The sequence below is a fragment of the Euleptes europaea genome, chromosome 5, assembly GCF_029931775.1.
Source record: "Euleptes europaea isolate rEulEur1 chromosome 5, rEulEur1.hap1, whole genome shotgun sequence".
Classification (NCBI taxonomy): Eukaryota; Metazoa; Chordata; class Lepidosauria; order Squamata; family Sphaerodactylidae; genus Euleptes; species Euleptes europaea.
Window position 1 is genome coordinate 109,173,004 of NC_079316.1, and position 18,857 is coordinate 109,191,860.

Consider the following 18,857-nt stretch of genomic DNA (forward strand, 5'->3'; position numbering starts at 1 on the left):
TTAGCTCAACCCCTTTGGTTTCCCCTCACTTTCAGGTTGAGTTTCTTTCCCCCCTTTTTTTCCCTTTAGTTGTCTCCCATCCAAGTATTAATGAGGGCTACAGTTGGCAACCTCCATATACTAGTTGGAGATCTCATTGGGGTATAATGCCATAGGGTTAGGGTTGCCAACCTCCAGGTACTAAATAATTGCTACATGTGCTGATTAACGTGTAGTTAAGGGAACAAACAGCACCACAGCTCAGTTCAAGAGAAACTATTGTGTAATAATCATAACATAAAAAACTCAAAGCAAACACTCAAATATGGAGACAGTTCGGAACCCAAAGTATAAAGAGCAGGGGTGTGTCCACAGGTGAGTTCCAATTAGAAACACAGTAGGTGAGAAGACCAGCTGTCTCACTGTCGGGTATCCTCCCGAGATTCCAAAGAAAATTAACGCAGGTTACTTCACCGTATTCCAAATAACGAAAAATTATGAATGTCCACAATAAATGTTCAAATTGAAACGATCTTTCCGGATAGTGGAATCGTTTCGCAGTCAATCGCTTCTTCAGTCAAGGTCTTTGTATTTTTCCGGGTACAGCGTCCTCTGCAATGAATAATATAACCCCACAAATTCTAATAATACAGAAATTCAATAATTGTACAAATGTATACAATAGAACCTATATATATATATATCTATATGCGTATGTATCTCTTACCCAGAGGTGACCAGCGACCCATAGGGCTTCTTATTATCTCTGATAGCTGGTATCAAGTCACACTTGGACCCTCATTATAACTGAAATAGTCTGCCTGCACAGCTGAAACGGATTATAGCCTTAAAGGAAGCTTGTCAAATCAAACTCACTATTGAGTCCTAAAGGTGCTAAAGATTTAAATAAATGGATGTATCTCATCTCCTGTTGGTGTAAAATCTTCATGATATCTTGGTGTTGATATGGGCGAGGTCTATATTGCCATAGGGCAAAAAACAGAATATCATTTTCAGAGTGGCCCTGTTGGATGTAATGCTCAGTGAGCGGAGCCTCCAGAGTTTTTGAACGGATCCTTGTTCTATGCTCACTGATACGTATTTTTAATTGTCGGGAGGTGGAGCCTATGTAAATTTTTAAACAGGGACATAAGACCGCGTATATAACATTTTTAGAAAGACAATTAGTAAATTGCTGTAAAGAATATTTAAAATTAAAACTGGAGGAACTGACCTCCTTGATAGGCAAGCTATACGGGCACATAGCACACGTGCCGCATTTGTGGTGTCCCTGGATATTAACCCTAGGAAGGCTCCTGATGCTGTCGGTTCGAACCAAAAAATTCCGTATAGATTTGGTCTTCCTCAGACCAAAAATAGGTGGTTTAGAGCAGCCTGGAATGTTAAACAAGACGTGCCAGTGGCGTCTAATGATGCGTTGAAGTTCATGTGTAAGATGATTAAATTGTAAGGAGGCAAATACCCCCTTAAATTGCTCATCCGAGTGTGAGGAAGATTCCAAAAGCCCCTTTCTGTCTTTGTCTCTCACTCTGTCCAGTGCTGGAGCCAGAACAGAGTCTTCGTAACCCCTGCGCTTAAGCACACCACAAAGCTCCCGTGCTGCCGGGTGAAAGTCCGAAGGGAACGTAGAGTTCCGTTTAAGCCTTAGAAGCTGGCTGTATGGTAGATTGCGGCGCAGGTGCAGAGGATGATTCGAAGTAAAATGCAGACCTGCGCCCACATCTGTGGGTTTACGATAGGGCTTTACAGCAATGGTATCCTCCAGGGTCCTAAAGACCCACAGGTCTAAAAATGCAACGGCTTGTTTGTCACATGAACCAGTAAACTTAAGATTAGAATTCAACGAATTGAGGGTCCTAGACACAATGTCAAAAGAATCACCAGAATCTAATATACAAAATAAATCATCAATATAACGAAAATAATAAAGAATATGCCTTGAATAAACCGGATGCTCAGTCCAAATTTCCTCAAACGAAATCATGTAGATATTGGCCACAGACGGGGCGCATGCTGCACCCATCGCCACTCCTTGTGTTTGTAGAAAGAAAGATTCATGATACCTAAAAAAATTGTTTTCAAAAATGATGTCAACTAAACTGAGAAGAAAATGAGTAGGAATATTAGGATCCATCCTAGTGCTAAGCAATCTATCAATAATATTTCTTGCCTCCTCCAAGGGAATGTTTGTATAGAGAGATGAGACGTCAAAAGTGGCTAACACCGCTCCTGAAGGCAGAGGTAAGTTTTCAACCTTATTAATAAAATCTCTAGAATCCTTAATGTAGGAGACAGTGAGCTTACTAAAAGGTTGTAGAAAAAAATCAATGAACCTAGACAAAGGTTCAAGTAAACTTCCTATGGCAGAGATAATAGGACGGCCAGGTGGGTCAACTAACGATTTGTGAATTTTGGGAAGAGAATAGAAAATAGGAACACGAGGATGTTTAACCAAAAGAAAATCTGCTATGGCTTTGTCTATATAATTAAGGGATAAGCCCTCATAAATGACAGTCTTAATAATGTTCATAACCCTCTTAGTAGGGTCAGCAGACAATGGCTTGTAAAAGTTCCTATCATTTAGTTGTCTTAAGTTTTCCCGATTGTACGATTCAGTGTTCAAGATGACCAAAGCCCCTCCCTTATCAGCAGGTCTACAGATGATATTAGGATCAGATGCGATATTCTCCAAAATCTGAAACTGCTCCCTAGTGAAATTGGTCTTGTCACTCTGCCATCTGCGTCTCTTTTCCAACTTGTCCACATCTCTTAGTACTAAAGTTTGGAATGTATTCACCTGGAATCCAGGATTTTTGGGGACGAAAGAAGATTTACCCCGAAATTGACTATACTCATTAGCAGTCCTGTCCTGTCCTTTAAAAAATTCCTTCAGCTTAATATTACGGAAGAGCTTATAAAGGTCTACCCGGGTCTGGAAACCCGAGTATTTTGGTGTAGGGACGAAGCCCAGTCCTAAATTCAAAACGGTGAGTTCTTCTTGTGTGAATGTCCGTGAGGACAAATTTACTACTAGGTCTGTTTTTGTTGTGGCTGTTGTTTCCTCCGGGGTCCTCTTTGAGGTCCCGGTGCATAAGAAAAATCCCGACGGTTAGGTCGGAGGTAATATGAAGAGCCATAAGAACCATTGCTGGATATGCTAGATCCGCCCATCTCTCCGGAGGAACCCTCAGAGTCGGAATAATTTCTAGCCCCTCTAGTCTTAAAGGGGCGCGGTTTGTCCTTACTGTTCCAAAAATAAACCCTATCTTTACTGAAATCCTCCTGGTCTCGAATGAACTTGCGTTTTTTATAGGCGTCAATGTCAGATCCATATTTATCCAAATCCTTCTCCAGTTGTTCTAATTGTGTTACAAAAACCTCATTGGAAACAGTGGACTTAACCTCAGATTTAAGTTTCTCTGCCTCCTCCTCAGCTAATTCAGCTTCCTTAATAGACCTCTCAATAATCAACATCATTAAATCGTATGAACACTTATTCAATATGGCTATCCATTTGCTATTGAATTCCTTATCCATTTTATACATGGCAGGAGACTTCTGGACCCTAAGTCCCCTAGGAATGATATTGTTGTTAATATATTCTGATAATGTCACAGCATGGGATTCTGATCTCACTTTACGTTTTAAAGCGTTCCAAACTTTAGTCATATCTGCATTAGGTGATTTTTGTACATAAGTTTTCTTAGGTAACATTTTAAAAATCCTATCTTTATCTACGGAAGAATAACTAAACATATCCATCATGCGAGCTGAAGTATAGTAAACACTAAATAATTGTTTATTCAAGGCATATTCTTTATTATTTTCGTTATATTGATGATTTATTTTGTATATTAGATTCTGGTGATTCTTTTGACATTGTGTCTAGGACCCTCAATTCGTTGAATTCTAATCTTAAGTTTACTGGTTCATGTGACAAACAAGCCGTTGCATTTTTAGACCTGTGGGTCTTTAGGACCCTGGAGGATACCATTGCTGTAAAGCCCTATCGTAAACCCACAGATGTGGGCGCAGGTCTGCATTTTACTTCGAATCATCCTCTGCACCTGCGCCGCAATCTACCATACAGCCAGCTTCTAAGGCTTAAACGGAACTCTACGTTCCCTTCGGACTTTCACCCGGCAGCACGGGAGCTTTGTGGTGTGCTTAAGCGCAGGGGTTACGAAGACTCTGTTCTGGCTCCAGCACTGGACAGAGTGAGAGACAAAGACAGAAAGGGGCTTTTGGAATCTTCCTCACACTCGGATGAGCAATTTAAGGGGGTATTTGCCTCCTTACAATTTAATCATCTTACACATGAACTTCAACGCATCATTAGACGCCACTGGCACGTCTTGTTTAACATTCCAGGCTGCTCTAAACCACCTATTTTTGGTCTGAGGAAGACCAAATCTATACGGAATTTTTTGGTTCGAACCGACAGCATCAGGAGCCTTCCTAGGGTTAATATCCAGGGACACCACAAATGCGGCACGTGTGCTATGTGCCCGTATAGCTTGCCTATCAAGGAGGTCAGTTCCTCCAGTTTTAATTTTAAATATTCTTTACAGCAATTTACTAATTGTCTTTCTAAAAATGTTATATACGCGGTCTTATGTCCCTGTTTAAAAATTTACATAGGCTCCACCTCCCGACAATTAAAAATACGTATCAGTGAGCATAGAACAAGGATCCGTTCAAAAACTCTGGAGGCTCCGCTCACTGAGCATTACATCCAACAGGGCCACTCTGAAAATGATATTCTGTTTTTTGCCCTATGGCAATATAGACCTCGCCCATATCAACACCAAGATATCATGAAGATTTTACACCAACAGGAGATGAGATACATCCATTTATTTAAATCTTTAGCACCTTTAGGACTCAATAGTGAGTTTGATTTGACAAGCTTCCTTTAAGGCTATAATCCGTTTCAGCTGTGCAGGCAGACTATTTCAGTTATAATGAGGGTCCAAGTGTGACTTGATACCAGCTATCAGAGATAATAAGAAGCCCTATGGGTCGCTGGTCACCTCTGGGTAAGAGATACATACGCATATAGATATATATATATATAGGTTCTATTGTATACATTTGTACAATTATTGAATTTCTGTATTATTAGAATTTGTGGGGTTATATTATTCATTGCAGAGGACGCTGTACCCGGAAAAATACAAAGACCTTGACTGAAGAAGCGATTGACTGCGAAACGATTCCACTATCCGGAAAGATCGTTTCAATTTGAACATTTATTGTGGACATTCATAATTTTTCGTTATTTGGAATACGGTGAAGTAACCTGCGTTAATTTTCTTTGGAATCTCGGGAGGATACCCGACAGTGAGACAGCTGGTCTTCTCACCTACTGTGTTTCTAATTGGAACTCACCTGTGGACACACCCCTGCTCTTTATACTTTGGGTTCCGAACTGTCTCCATATTTGAGTGTTTGCTTTGAGTTTTTTATGTTATGATTATTACACAATAGTTTCTCTTGAACTGAGCTGTGGTGCTGTTTGTTCCCTTAACCTCCAGGTACTAGCTGGAGATCTCCTGCTATTACAACTGAACTCCAGCTGATAGAGATCAGTTCACCTGGAGAAAATGGCTGCTATGGCACTGAAGTCCGTCCCCTCCCCAAACCCCATCCTCTTCAGGCTCCACCCCCCAAATCTCCTGCCAGTAGTGAAGAGTGACCTGGCAACTCTACATAGAATCCACTTTCCAAAGCAAGCCATTTTCTCCTAGTGAACTGATCTCTGTCACTTGGAGATCAGTTGTAATAGCTAGGGTTGCCAGGTCCCTCTTTGCTACTGACAGGAGGTTTTTGGGGTGGAGCCTAAGGATGGTGGGGTTTGGGGAGGGGAGGGACTTCGATGCCATAGAGTCCAATTGCCAAAGCAGCCATTTTCTCCAGGGGAACTGATCTGTATCGGCTGGAGATGGGTTGTAATAGCAGGAGATCTCCAGCTAGTACCTGGAGATTGAGAAAACCAGTACAGGAGCAATGCTGCTAACAATGCCAATATATTATAGCTACATATACACTTTACAGTATGTGCTAATGAAACCACCAACAACACATACATTCAGTACAACAGTGAATGTACAAAATTTCCACAGCTCATTTGAATTCCATCTGGTAAGTATCAAATAAGTCCTTTGAAGTAATTATTAGGGCTGTTGATTCGGTTCGGCCCGAACTGAAAATCAGCCGAATTTCCCCTGATTCGGTGGTTTTTAGTTCGGGAGGAACCGAACTCAAAACTGGCGGGCAACCGGGGGGGGGGCGAATTCAGCGAGTTCGGGAGTTCGCGAATAAATTCGGCAAATTCGGGGCCGTCAGTAAGCAGCATAACCGTCAGTAAGCAGCATTCTCCTCCCCCGGCCAATCGGTGGCCAAGCTGGGTCTTCTTCTGGCCAATCAGTCAGGATTGAGTACTGGAGGAATCAGCTGATGTGCGGCCCGGCCAGGGAGAGAGAGAGAGAGCGCGAAATCCTCGTGTGTGTGTGGGGGGTGCTTGTGCACATTCGCTCCTTTCTGTGGCTGCAGGGGGCGTATTTTTTGGGGTACAGACACAAAACTTTAACTGGAGCTTCAGATGAAGCTTCTTAAGATACCCCCAAGTTTTGTAAACATTGGGTCAGGGGGTCCCGAGATATGGGCTCCCCCCCTTTTTCTTTCCATGGCTGCAGAGGGCGCATTTTTGGGGTGCAGATCCCAAACTTTGAGCGGAGTTTCAGTCAATTATTCTTAAGATACTACCCAAGTTTTGTAAAGATGGGTTCAGTGGGGGCAGAAATATCGCCCCCCCTTTTCTCTTTCCATGGCTGCAGGGGGCGCATTTTTGGGGGTGCAGATCCCAAACTTTGAGCGGAGTTTCAGACCAGTGTTCTTAAGATACCCCCCAAGTTTTCTGAACATTGGGTCAGGGGGTCCCGAAATATGGGCTTTCCCCTTTCCCCTTTCCCCTTTTCCCTATTGGGATGAATGGATCAGCCGATCCTGTGCATCTCCAGAGCAAAACGTCCCGTGCCTAATTGGAATCATCTTGGATTACAAGTCCTCTTCAGCCCCTCTTGATGGAACAGAAGACAGCCACAGTAAGACCCCTTTGGGGGCTTTAATCTATAATTTTTCTCCTGTGTATGTGTGTGTGTGGGGGGGGAAAGCAGAGTCTGTGTGTGTGTGGGGAGGGAGCAGTTTCTGTGGGTGGGGGGGAAGCCAAAGGGGGCTTTCGTCGGTTCTGCCTGGGGTGTGTGTTCCCCCTCGAGTCTCTCGCTCCCTGGTTTGAGGGGGGAGGTTTCAGTTGTGTGTTGCAAAGGTGTTGTTTAACAAGGTTGTGTTGTTTTGCAGTTGTTTTGCAGTTGCTTTGGAAATTTCTCAGCTTATGTCGGGGCTGGGAGCTTTGTGCGTGGGCGGCAAGCTCTGCTGAGAGATGCACATTAAGGGTGGGGGGGACCCCTTTCAGGGCCCATATCTCAGCCCCCCCTGACCCAATCTTTACAAAACTTGGGGAGTCTTTCAATAAACGTCCTTTGAAGCTCTGCCGAAAGTTTGGGACCTCTAACCCCAAAAATGCCCCCCCCAGAGCCGCGGAAAGGCGCGATTGTGTTTTTAATGGCTTTATTCGGCCAATTTTTTTTCCGAACTTTGAATTCCCACCAAATTGAACGGATCCGAAGTGGGGGAGTTCGGACTTCGGCATATCCCGAATCTAAACGGGCTGAATTCGGCCGAATCCGAACTATACCGAATTTTTTTGAATTCAACAGCCCTAGTAATTATCTTAGTCTTTTCTCAAAACAGATGCTGCAAGATGAACAGTCAAGGAGAATACGATCGTTTCGGAGCACAAGGGCTCAGTTCTTCATCAGTTCTTCAAAAGATGCAATGCATGCAATCCTGTATCAGCATCCATGATATCAGGTTTCAAAGAATAACCTTTTCCAGAATAAAGTGCATAATACTTCCCCAGAGGGGTAAGAACTCAGCATCTTACCCCTCTGGGGAAGTATTATGCACTTTATTCTGGAAAAGGTTATTCTTTGAAACCTGATATCATGGATGCTGATACAGGATTGCATGCATTGCATCTTTTGAAGAACTGATGAAGAACTGAGCCCTTGTGCTCCGAAACGATCGTATCCTCCTTGACTGTTCATCTTGCAGCATCTGTTTTGAGAAAAGACTAAGATAATTACTTCAAAGGACTTATCTGATACCAGATGGAATTCAAATGAGCTGTGGAAATTTTGTACATCCACTGTTGTACTGAATGTATGTGTTGTTGGTGGTTTCATTACCACATACTGTAAAGTGTATATGTAGCTATAATATATTGGCATTGTTAGCAGCATTGCTCCTGTACTGGTTTTCTCATCCTCCTGATAATAGTACAGAGGTGTCTTTTTTCTCCTTCAGTACCTGGAGATTGACAACCCTAGTAATAGCAGGAGATCTCCAGCCACCACCTGGAGGTTGGCAACCCTACATTAGGTGGGGGCCACAACTGAGAAGCTGGCAACCTTATTAGAGAGACACATAACCACACTGAACTGCCGAATCAAAACAATGACATTAAGGAGCAAAATGGCCTTAAAAAACAAACAAACTCAGGATTTGGAAGCTAATATCACAACAGCTTCATGAGTTCTCAACATCTGGAGTGGAAGCAAAGAGATCTCGGGGGGGGGGGATCGCAAACATATCCAATCTAAGTGCCAAGAACTTAGTTCCTTCTCATTTCTCTTCCTTCCCTGGGGCTCTATAAAAAGAGCTGTCTTTGGTTTCTGCTGGAAAATGGATGCTGCGCGTAACAGCCAAGAGACAGAGAGAAGAAAGCATTTTGATAAATAAATGACACGCGTGCACACACACACACACACACACACACAACCTCTTCAGGCTTTCCCAAATGTTTGCCGAGCTTACGGGATTTGCCATCGGGAGACAGTCGAAACGAGACACCTCTGGCCTGGTAATTGTGTGTTTCTAAAAGTCTCCAGATCCGATTATTGTCACTAACAGTCCCTCTCTGTTTTGCCAAACTAAATTAGCAAGCCATTTTTGCTGGAAGCAGAAAAATGCTAACAGCCTTGACACTTGCCTGGCAACAGCGGCTGCAGTTTTCATGGGCAATAACTAGTGGTTTTGCTGGTAAATGCAAAATTGCAGTTTGCTGCCATTTGTAGGATGCTGGGTTTTTTAGCAGAACAAACGAGAACCTTTGCCGAGGCTTCCGCCATAACTGTTGGACTAAAGATCTTGAGAAGAGGAAGGCACACCTTTGATAACATTTTATCCTTTCACCACTTGTCCTTTGATATGAAGCTGCCTTATAATGAATCTAAGGTTGCCAACCTCCAGGTTGCCAACATCCCCTGCTATTACGACTGATCTCCAGGTGACAGGGATTAGTTCACCTGGAGAAAATGGCTGCTTTGACAATTGGACTCTATGGCATTGAAGTCCCTCCCCTCCCCAAGCCCCACCCTCCACAGGCTCCACCCCCGAAATCTCCAGGTATTTCCCAACCCAAAGCTGGCAACCCTAAATGATTCAGACCCTTGGTCCATCCAGGTCAGTATTGGCAGCGGGTCTCCCGAGTCTTGGGCTGAGGTCTTTCAGATCAGCTACTGCCTGGTCCTTTTAACTCAGCGGTTCTCAACCTGTGGGTCGCGACCCCTTTGGGGGTCAAACGACCCTTTCACGGGGGTCGTCTAAGACCATCGGAAAACTCCCTCAGATCCCGCGCAGGGCTCTTCCCCTCCCACCCCCCCTTCTCAGGCTCCCCAGACGAGGAAAGGGAGGAAGCCCCCTCAGTCAGCAACTTGCTCTCTCACTCTTTCCCCCTCCCGCCCCACCAGGCCCGAAACCCACCTCGCCATTGGCCACGCCACGTCACGTGAGGCCAACTTTCCTTCCTCCCCTTCCCTCCCTCATCCCCTCCCGCGCAGTTGGCGGGAGCTGCGGTGGCTTCTTCCTCACGCAGCGTGGGGGACGGGAGGCTGCTCTGTGCTGGGGACGCTGGGGACGAGTTTCGCCCTCTGAGGCGGCTCAGATGGGCAAATTGGAGCCCTCCGGCGTTTCCTCCCCCTCCCCAGGGTCTATTGTCTGAGGGGGAGCCGTTGCGGGCTCTGTGAGAGAGGCTTAGGTCGGGCTCAGCTTTTGTGCTTGGTTTCTGCCTTCTCTTCCCTGCCGCAGTTTCTGCGTTGAAAACTGCCTTTGGGGGTGGGGGGCGATGGCAGCATTCACAAAAGGGGACGTTGCAACCCCTAGGACATTCTGTTCAAAGTCTCGGTACTTCAGGAAGGAAGAGCAAAACATGGCTCAGTGGTAGAGCATCTGCTTGGCATGCAGAAGGTCCCAGGTTCAATCCCCGGCATCTTCAGTTAAAGCAGTGGTTCCCAAACCTTTTGCATCATGGAGTACTTTTCAGGAGAGAAATTAGTCATTAATTTTCACCTAGCAATGACAGTAGCATTTTTCTTTCCAGTCTCTTCACGGAGCACTAGGAGATGTTTTGCGGAGCACCAAGTGCTCCATGGAGCACAGTTAGGAAACAGCTGAGGTAAAGGATCAGAATTTCGGTGATGTGAAAGGCCTTGACCTAAGACCCTGGAGAGCCGCTTCCAGTCTGAGTGGACAATACTGAGGATCTGATTCAGTAGAAGGCAGCTTTGTGCGTTTGCAAAACTTCCAAGGAGATAGATTGGGATGGGTCTGTCTGTAGCAGTAGAAAAGAGCAAGAATCTAGCACCTTAAAGACTAACAACATTTGTGGCAGGGTATATGGGCTTTCGTGAGTCACAGCTCACCTTCTTCACGGCTCACTCCTTCCAAGGGCAGGGAGATTTTGATTGTGAACGAATTTGGGTTGGGTGTTTCTTTCCTACTGGTGTATTTTGTTTTTATTTACTGTATTGGCTTCTCCAATGATCCCAGGCGGAGCATATGGTTCCCCTGAATTGCTGAATGTTCATGAGCACAATTAGCTGCCTTACGCAAACCTAACGTAACATCTAAAATGTCTCCCTATGTGATGAAAACACATCCTGCATATCAGATATTTACATTACGATTCATAACAATAGCAAAATTACAGGTATGAAGTAGCAACGAAAATAATTTTATGGTTGGGGGTCACCACAACATGAGGAACTGTATTAAAGGGTCGCGGCATTAGGAAGGTTGAGAACCACTGTTTTAACTGGAGATGTTGGGGATTGAATCTGGGACCTTCTGCATGCCAAGCAGGTGCTCTACCACTGAGCCAAGGCATCTCCCACAGCTCCTCCCTCCTGGCATTTCATGCTTGGACTACTCAGCACGAATAGAAACTGTTTCTTCCCATCCTGGGCAAGCTTGTCACAGCAGTCAAATGTCTTTTATGCATGGCTGTTTCCCTCACTGTCACTCCTCCGTTGACTTCGGGTCTTTGTGTGGATTATGCATGCCATTTCTGACTGTCAGAGATCACCTTGCTCTCCCCCTGCCTTTCCTTGCGTTTTGCCTGCGTTTTTAAATTCGAGATAAAACAGATCCCTCAAAATGTGGGCAAGACGTGGGGAAAGGCAGGGGGAGAGCGAGGCGACCTCTGGCGGTCGGAAACGGCATGCATAATACACACAAAGACCTGAAGTCATTGGAGGGGTGACAGTGAGTGAAACAGCCATACATAAAAGACCAAAATGACAGATTTGGCTTAGAGAGGCTGTCGAGATTCGTCCCACAAGCTCATCTGATACTGATTATCTTCAAGAGGACACAAAACTTGGCCCACCCATCTGGGGGGGGGTCAAGAGTCCTCCTTCCTACAGTACTGGGTATTTTATTACAACATGAACACATGAAGCAGCCTTATACTGAATCAGACCCTTGCTCCATCCAAGTCAGTGTTGTCTACGGCAGCGGCTCTCCAGGGACTCAGGCTGAGGTCTTTCCCATCACCTACTTGCCTGGTCCCTTTAATTGGAGATGCCAGGAATTTAACCTGGGACCTTCTGCATGCCAAGCAGAGGCTATTCCACTGAGCCACGGCCCTCTCTCCTCCCTTGGATGCCTTTATTCTCCCAACCTCCCGTTTGCAATATTGGGTTAACAGTAGTGACCTGTTGTCAAGGTTGCTGTGATTACTCTAATCACAGTGTAATTCTAAATTTATAGTCAGTTAGTACTTAAGAAAGCTTGCAAGTGTCTTTTGCACAATAGTTACTTGTTTACCCTTCATTATTCTTGCATGTAAATGGTAGGGTTGCCAACCTACAAGTCGTGACTGGAGATCTCTCGGGATTACACTTGATCTCCAGGCAACAGAGATCAGTTCCCCTGGAGAAAATGGCTGCTTTGGAGGGTGTACTCTGTGACATTGTATCCTGTTGAAGTCCCTCCCCAAACCCCACCCTCTGCAGACTCCACCCCACCAGTCTCCAGGAATTTCCCAACCTGGAAGTGGCAATCCTATTAAGTCTATCTATATGCAGAAAGGTCCGAGAGGGAATGTTCCTTGGAGAAGTGCCATAGAGTTAATTATATTTTGCAGTCTATCTTGAGTATCAATTCAAAAGGTGGGGTAATGAAGTAAATAAAGGTTGTCTTTCAATTAGGTCTTTTAGGCATGGCTGTTTCACTCGCCGTCACCCTTCCAATGACTTCGGATCTTTGTATGGATTATGCATGCCCTTTCTGACTGTCAGAGGTCGCCTCGCTCTCCTTCTGCATTCTGCCCGCGTTTTCAAATTTGAGATAAAATAGGTCTCTAAAAATGTGGGCAAAACGTGGGGGAACGCAGGGGGAGAGCGAGGCGACCTCTGATGGTCAGAAACGGCATGCATAATCCAAACACCCAAAGTCATTGGAGGGGCGACGGCGAGTGAAACAGCCATGCATAAAAGATCTCAGAGATGCTGTATGTCCCGCACCCGGGCAAGCCCCAGTCGTGGGACTGCCTGGCTGCCTACTTACTGGGCAGGAGTCACAGCCGGCTCAGGTCGGAGGGGTGGGGCCGGCCGTCCCACGGCTCATGCCTACCCCAGAGGGCTTGTTGTCCGGGCCGGAGGGGTTGGGGCCAGGCGGCGCGACGTTGCCCGGCCATGGCAGGGCCCGCAAGGGGACGGGACCGGCTGGGCTGCGGCCCCCAGAGGCCCCGGAAGAGGTGCCATCCCGACTGGGAGGGCGGGGGCACGAAGCATCGCCACCCAGCAGCGGCAGGGACCATGGGGCGCCGCCTCCGAGGGCCCTGTTGGAGGTCCTGACACTGCGCCGGTCTTCCCCGGCAGAGCAGGGGCCAGGAGGAGCAGGGGCTGCAGGGCGGTCGGGATGGAGCGGAAGGGGCGGAGCGGGTACCGCCGATCAGCCGGGGCAGGGCCGCGGTCCCCCGGAGAGGGCGGGCGGTCCAACAGCGCTGGCAGGGGATGACTGGTGGGGCCCCTGCCCATCAGGAGGAGGAGGGGAGAGGGGCGGAACCTAAGGGGCCTAGCCTATATGACCAGGAGGGGGTGGAGGCCAGGGAGGAAGCGGCGGAGACAGTCTACTGTGGAGCAGGTGGCTCGGTGGAGCAGAGACCACCCGCGGGGCTGAAGAGGAGGGAAAGGCCTTCTCTTGAAAAGCCCATTCTGAGGCCAAGGAAGCCCCCTCCGGGTCGAGTTGGCCAGGCCGCGGGGTAGATAGGCGAGGGCCTCAGGGACGGATCCTCACACTGTAGGAATCTGCTATTACAGACTCATTTGAATTTTTTCTTGGTTTTGTTAGCACCCCAAACCAAGGTCCTAAAATGGGTAGGCATCCCTCAGTGGCTTAATGGGCCGGTTTCAGATTCTTTGGTAGAAAAATAGAGCCTCCAGTGAAAGCCACAGTGCCTTTCATGGTTGTAACAATGGTAGATAGAAGACCGAAAGCAGAAGAGAAAATATACTTACACGGACCATCCACTGGTCCATAGTTCAGGAAGCAGACTCCTATCAGAAATAAGACCACGGTCCTCCAGGTTAATTTACGCACAAGCTGCATACGGCTCACTCCTCTTTTCATCATCACTTGGAAAGCCAGCACAACTGATGTGCCGATGATGAAAACAAACCTAAACATCAAAGTCCTGTGTCAAAACATGGCTTGAACAGTACATTCATTAATTTTCTTTTTAAGCTTTTGATTCCAATCCATGGGAGGCCACATATAGGGATGCCAGCCTTCAGAAGGGGCCTGGGGATCCCCTGGCATGACAGCTCATCTCCCAACTATAGAGGTCAGTTTCCCCAGAGGAAATGGATGCTCTGGAGGGTGGACTCTATGGCACTGTACCCATAGAGGCTCTATGTCCTCCCCAGGCTCCACCCCCAAATCTCCAGAGCCATTTATGCATGGTTGTTTCCTTGTGGTTACCCCACCGACTACTTTGGGGCCTTGCTTTGATTGTGCTTGCATTTTCTGACTGTCAGAGGTCGCCTTGCTCTCCCCGGGTGTTTCCGCATGTTTCCCCTGCGTTTTCTGGATGCTGGCTGTTAAAGTCCGTGTGGGGAGGACACACGAGGTTGAGACGGAGTTCCAACACAACGCATTTATTGAAGTACAGAACAGAACTGAGAACTGTGTAAAATGGCCCTGCTTATATTCCCCTCTGGCCGCTTGCGGCCACTCCCCCCCTGATCCGTGATAGGGGGGAACAACCCCTGAGTCGCCAATGGCGCGACCTGGCTTAGGGCCAATGGGGCGCGCTGGCTTGGGCCAATAGCGCGAGCAGGGTTTAGGAGCCTTAGTCTGGGACTCAAGCTCCTAGATCTTCCCCTGCTTACCCACCTATTTACATACACAACACCCCTCCCCCCTAAGTCTGAACACTACAAGAGCACACAAAGTCTTTGAGGTGGCTTGGTCATGTTTGTACTCACTGCGACCTCCGCGGAGCTGGAACCAGCGTTGCAGGCACAGGAGCAGCTACTGGAGCGGCGGTCGGCTCGGTTGCGCTGGCGGCGGAAACGGTGGTGTCTGACAGCTCTTCGGAGGGGCAGGCTGGCGGACGCTCCCCGTCCTGTTCGGCCTCTGCTGGTGCTACTGGCTCCGGCGCTTGGGAGGACGCTGGAACTTCCGCGGTGGAGGCGAGGTTGGGGTCGTCGGCCGGCCGGTTGTGCAACTGGTCGATGTTCCACCTTAAGACGCAACCCTCGGGGGTGGCAACCCTGTAGGAGACCAGACCGGTGGCTTCTTGCACGGTAGCCGGAAGCCAGGCTGGTCCCATCCCATAATTGGGGGCGTAGACCGGATCGTCCTGCTCGACAACCTGGGGGTGGCGGTTATGTCCCTGTGGGTCAGGCACTCGGGCACCAAGTCTGGGTGCAGCCAGTCGAGTGCGGTCTTGGGCCGGCGGCCCATGAGAAGCTCAGCGGGGCTCTTACAGGTCGCAGAGTTGGGGGTGGTGTGTTGAGCCAGGAGGGAATTCACCAGCTTCGCGTCCCATTCACCCCTGCTGAGGCGGCCCAACGCGTCCTTGGTTGTGCGCACCATGCACTCGGCCTGTCTGTTGGTGGCAGGGTGGAATGGAGCGGAGGTCACATGACGGATCAGGTTGTTCGCCATTCCTGGAATTCGGCCCACAATTCCTGGAATTCTGCCCACATGAATTGTGCCCCGTTGTTCGAGACCACCGTGTCCGGCAGCCCGTGCGTTGCAAAGAGCTGTCGCAGCACCCGGACAACCACCCGGGAGGTCATGGAGATGGCTACAACCTCCAGCCATTTGGAGAAGGAGTCCACGACAACAAGGAACGTCTTGCCCTGGAACGGTCCCGCGAAGTCTATGTGGATGTGGGACCAGGGTGCCGAATTGACTCCCAGTGCTGGGTCGGCATGTGCTGCATCTCAGGACGGGACTCTGGGCAGGGACGGCAGCACTTGACCCATTCCTCCACGGCGGTGTCAATGCCCAGCCACCACACATAGCTCCATGCCAGGGCCTTCATGCGCACGATCCCCGGATGGCAGGCGTGAAGAGCTGGCACTTCTCCCACTTCACTGTGAGGCCGGCATCCCGGAAACAGCGGAGCACCCGGCGGACATGCTCCAGGAGCTCTCCCTCAGAGCCGGCGGCGATGAGGACGTCATCAAAGTAGGGGACGACACCCGGCTGGCCCTTGAGGAGGTCTTCCAGCAAGTTCTGGAAGATGCCCGGGGCCGTGCTGACCCCAAACTGCAGCCGAGGCACCCTGAAAGCGCCCCGGAGCATTACTATGGTCTGGGCCACGGCCAACTCCGGGTCCAACGGAAGCTGCTGGTACGCCTGGGCAAGGTCCACCTTGGCGAAGACCCAGCCCCCTGCAAGGGAGGCCAGGAGATGGCTGACCACAGGACCAGGTAGGCATGAGGCTGCAGAGCCTTGTTCAGGGTACACTTGTAGTCCGCGCAGATGCAGACCTCCCCGTTGGCCTTCAAGGGCGTCACAATCGGGGTCTCCCATGGAGCGTTGGGCACAGGCACCAGGACGCCCTGCGCAACGAGCCGGTCGAGCTCGGCATTGATGCGGTCCTTGAGTGTGAAGGGGACCCGTCGTGGCTTGAGGCGGATGGGGGTAGCGGTGGGGTCGACGTGCAGGCGAACTGGCGGCCCCTTGTAGCAGCCCAGCGGACCCTTCCAGACATCCTCGAACTCAGTCCAGATGGAGTCGAGTGTGGGCTGGCTGATGCGGTGGATGCCCGCCAGATGGATCCCAAGGGCCAGGAACCATTCGAGGCCCAGGAGGCTGGCGCGGGGACCGTCGACCACAATGAGGCGGAGGCGAGAGGAACGACCCTGAAATTGGACGGGCATGTGGGCCTCACCCCAGACCGGAACCCGACGTAGCTGGTAGCCCGAAATAAGGATGCCGGTCGGCTGCAGCTTGGGGAGGGAGGCGCGGCGGCCCAGGTTGCAGAACGTGACCATCGAGATAATGGAGAGGGCCGAGTCCACCTCCATCTCTCAGGGGGCGCCTCCGATTTCTACGGAGACAGACCTCCACTTCGTGTACTTTGTGGAGGGTGATGCTGTGCAGGTGCGAGTCGTGGCGGCAATGGCACAGGGCAGCGTGCTCGTCGTTGACCAGGTCGTGGATGGGCCATCTTTACCGGCCGGGCCCACAGGGCGGCCCTTCTTTGCCAAGCGGCAGACCTTGGCGATGTGGCCGGAGCGGCCGCACACCCGGCAGTTGGCGTCACGGAAACGGCAGGAACGATGATCGTGCTGGTCGCCACAGCTGGCGCATGGGCGAGCCACGGGGGCCTGCGACCGGCGTGGACGAGCGGACATTTTGTGGGCGTCCACGTCGCATTCCTCCTCGCTGGCACTTTCGTGGTGGGTGGTCGCCGGCGTCGGAGGCACGGAGCTCCGGCTGCTCTCCCGGTCAGCCCTGGCGGAGGCCTCAGCAGCAGTGGCCTCCTCAACGGCCACCGTGAGGGTTATGTCCTTTCTTGCGATGAGACGGCGGCGCACCTTCTCGCTCCGGAGGCCGAAGACGAACCTGTCGAGGAGGGAGTCGTTGAGGTTCGGAACTCGCAGAACCGGGCCAGCGGTCGGAGGGCGGCAAGGAAGTCGGCGGCGGACTCGCCCGGTTCCTGGTCTCCGAGGTGGAACGGCAGCACGAGGTCGAGACGGAGTTCCAACACAACATGTTTATTGAAGTACAGAACAGAATTGAGAACTGTGTAAAATGGCCCTGCTTATATTCCCCCCCTGGCCGTTTGCAGCCACTCCCCCCCAATCCATGATAGGGGGGAACAACCCCTGGGTCGCCAATGGCGCGACCCGGCTTAGGGCCAATGGGGCACGCTGGCTTGGGCCAATAGCGCGAGCAGGGTTTAGGAGCCTTAGTCTGGGACTCAAGCTCCTAGATCTTCCCCTGCTTACCCACCTAACTATTTACATACACAACACTGGCTAAACACAAATCCAGAAAACATGGGCAAATCATGCGGAAACACACGGGGAGAGCGAGGCGACCTCTGAGGGTCAGCAAATGCAAGCGTAATCAAAGCAAGCCCCAAAGTATTCAGTGGGGGGAATGTGAGGAAAAAGCCATGCATAAATGGTCCAGGGGTCTCCCAACCTGGATCTGGCTAACCTATCCCTCCCCCAATTCCCCTCTGGTGGCCATGGGGGACCTGATAACCCTAGTACATATAATAAAATCTTATTTTTGACTTTAGACACTTCCCTTGAGAAGAGATAAATAAGGATGGAGAGACGCTAGTTAAGAAGTTAACTCACATTTTTTATCTCACAGGCCTAAAATACATGTTTATTAATACACACACACAGAGAGATTGAGTATCCCTTTTCTGGACTGCTTGGGACCAGAAGTGTTCCATATTTCAAATCTTTCCATATATTGAAATATTTGGGAATTTTTCCACATACATAATGAGATATCTTGGGGATGGGACCCAAATTCATTTATGTTTTATATACACTTCATACACATAGCCTGAATGTAATTTTAAACAATATTTTAAATAATTTTGTGTCCACTGAACCATCAGAAAGCAAAGGTGTAACTATCTCGCCAGAATACCTGTGTCGGCTGTTAAACAAGAGCAACAACAAACTAACAATGGCTCGCTTTCAGTCTCCACCTATGATGCACCATACACTGTATTTTATTTTTGTAGATGAGAGGAAAGATTGAAAGCAGGCAGCACGGATCTGCCTGCATGCCGGCTTGAAGGGTCCAGTTTTTGGATCAGTCCGGATATGGGATGTCCAAATAAGGGATACTCTACCTGTAGAGGAATTGACTATTGCAGCAACTCCCATAGCTGATGTGAGATGGCATGGCTCATTACTTTTTTTAAGAAGAGTTGGTTTTTATATACGAACTTCCTCTACCAC

General features: G+C 49.1%; 1 protein-coding gene across 1 annotated transcript in view; it reads right to left on the minus strand.

The window, feature by feature from the left end:
• Positions 1 to 18,857, minus strand: part of LOC130478392 (heparan-alpha-glucosaminide N-acetyltransferase-like) — a 158,905-nt gene that overhangs the window by 124,698 nt on the left and 15,350 nt on the right. Inside the window, exon 5 of the mRNA XM_056850533.1 lies at positions 13,923 to 14,083. Within this exon, the coding sequence (XP_056706511.1) occupies positions 13,923 to 14,083 (161 nt within the window). The remainder of the gene's footprint in view (positions 1 to 13,922; positions 14,084 to 18,857) is intronic.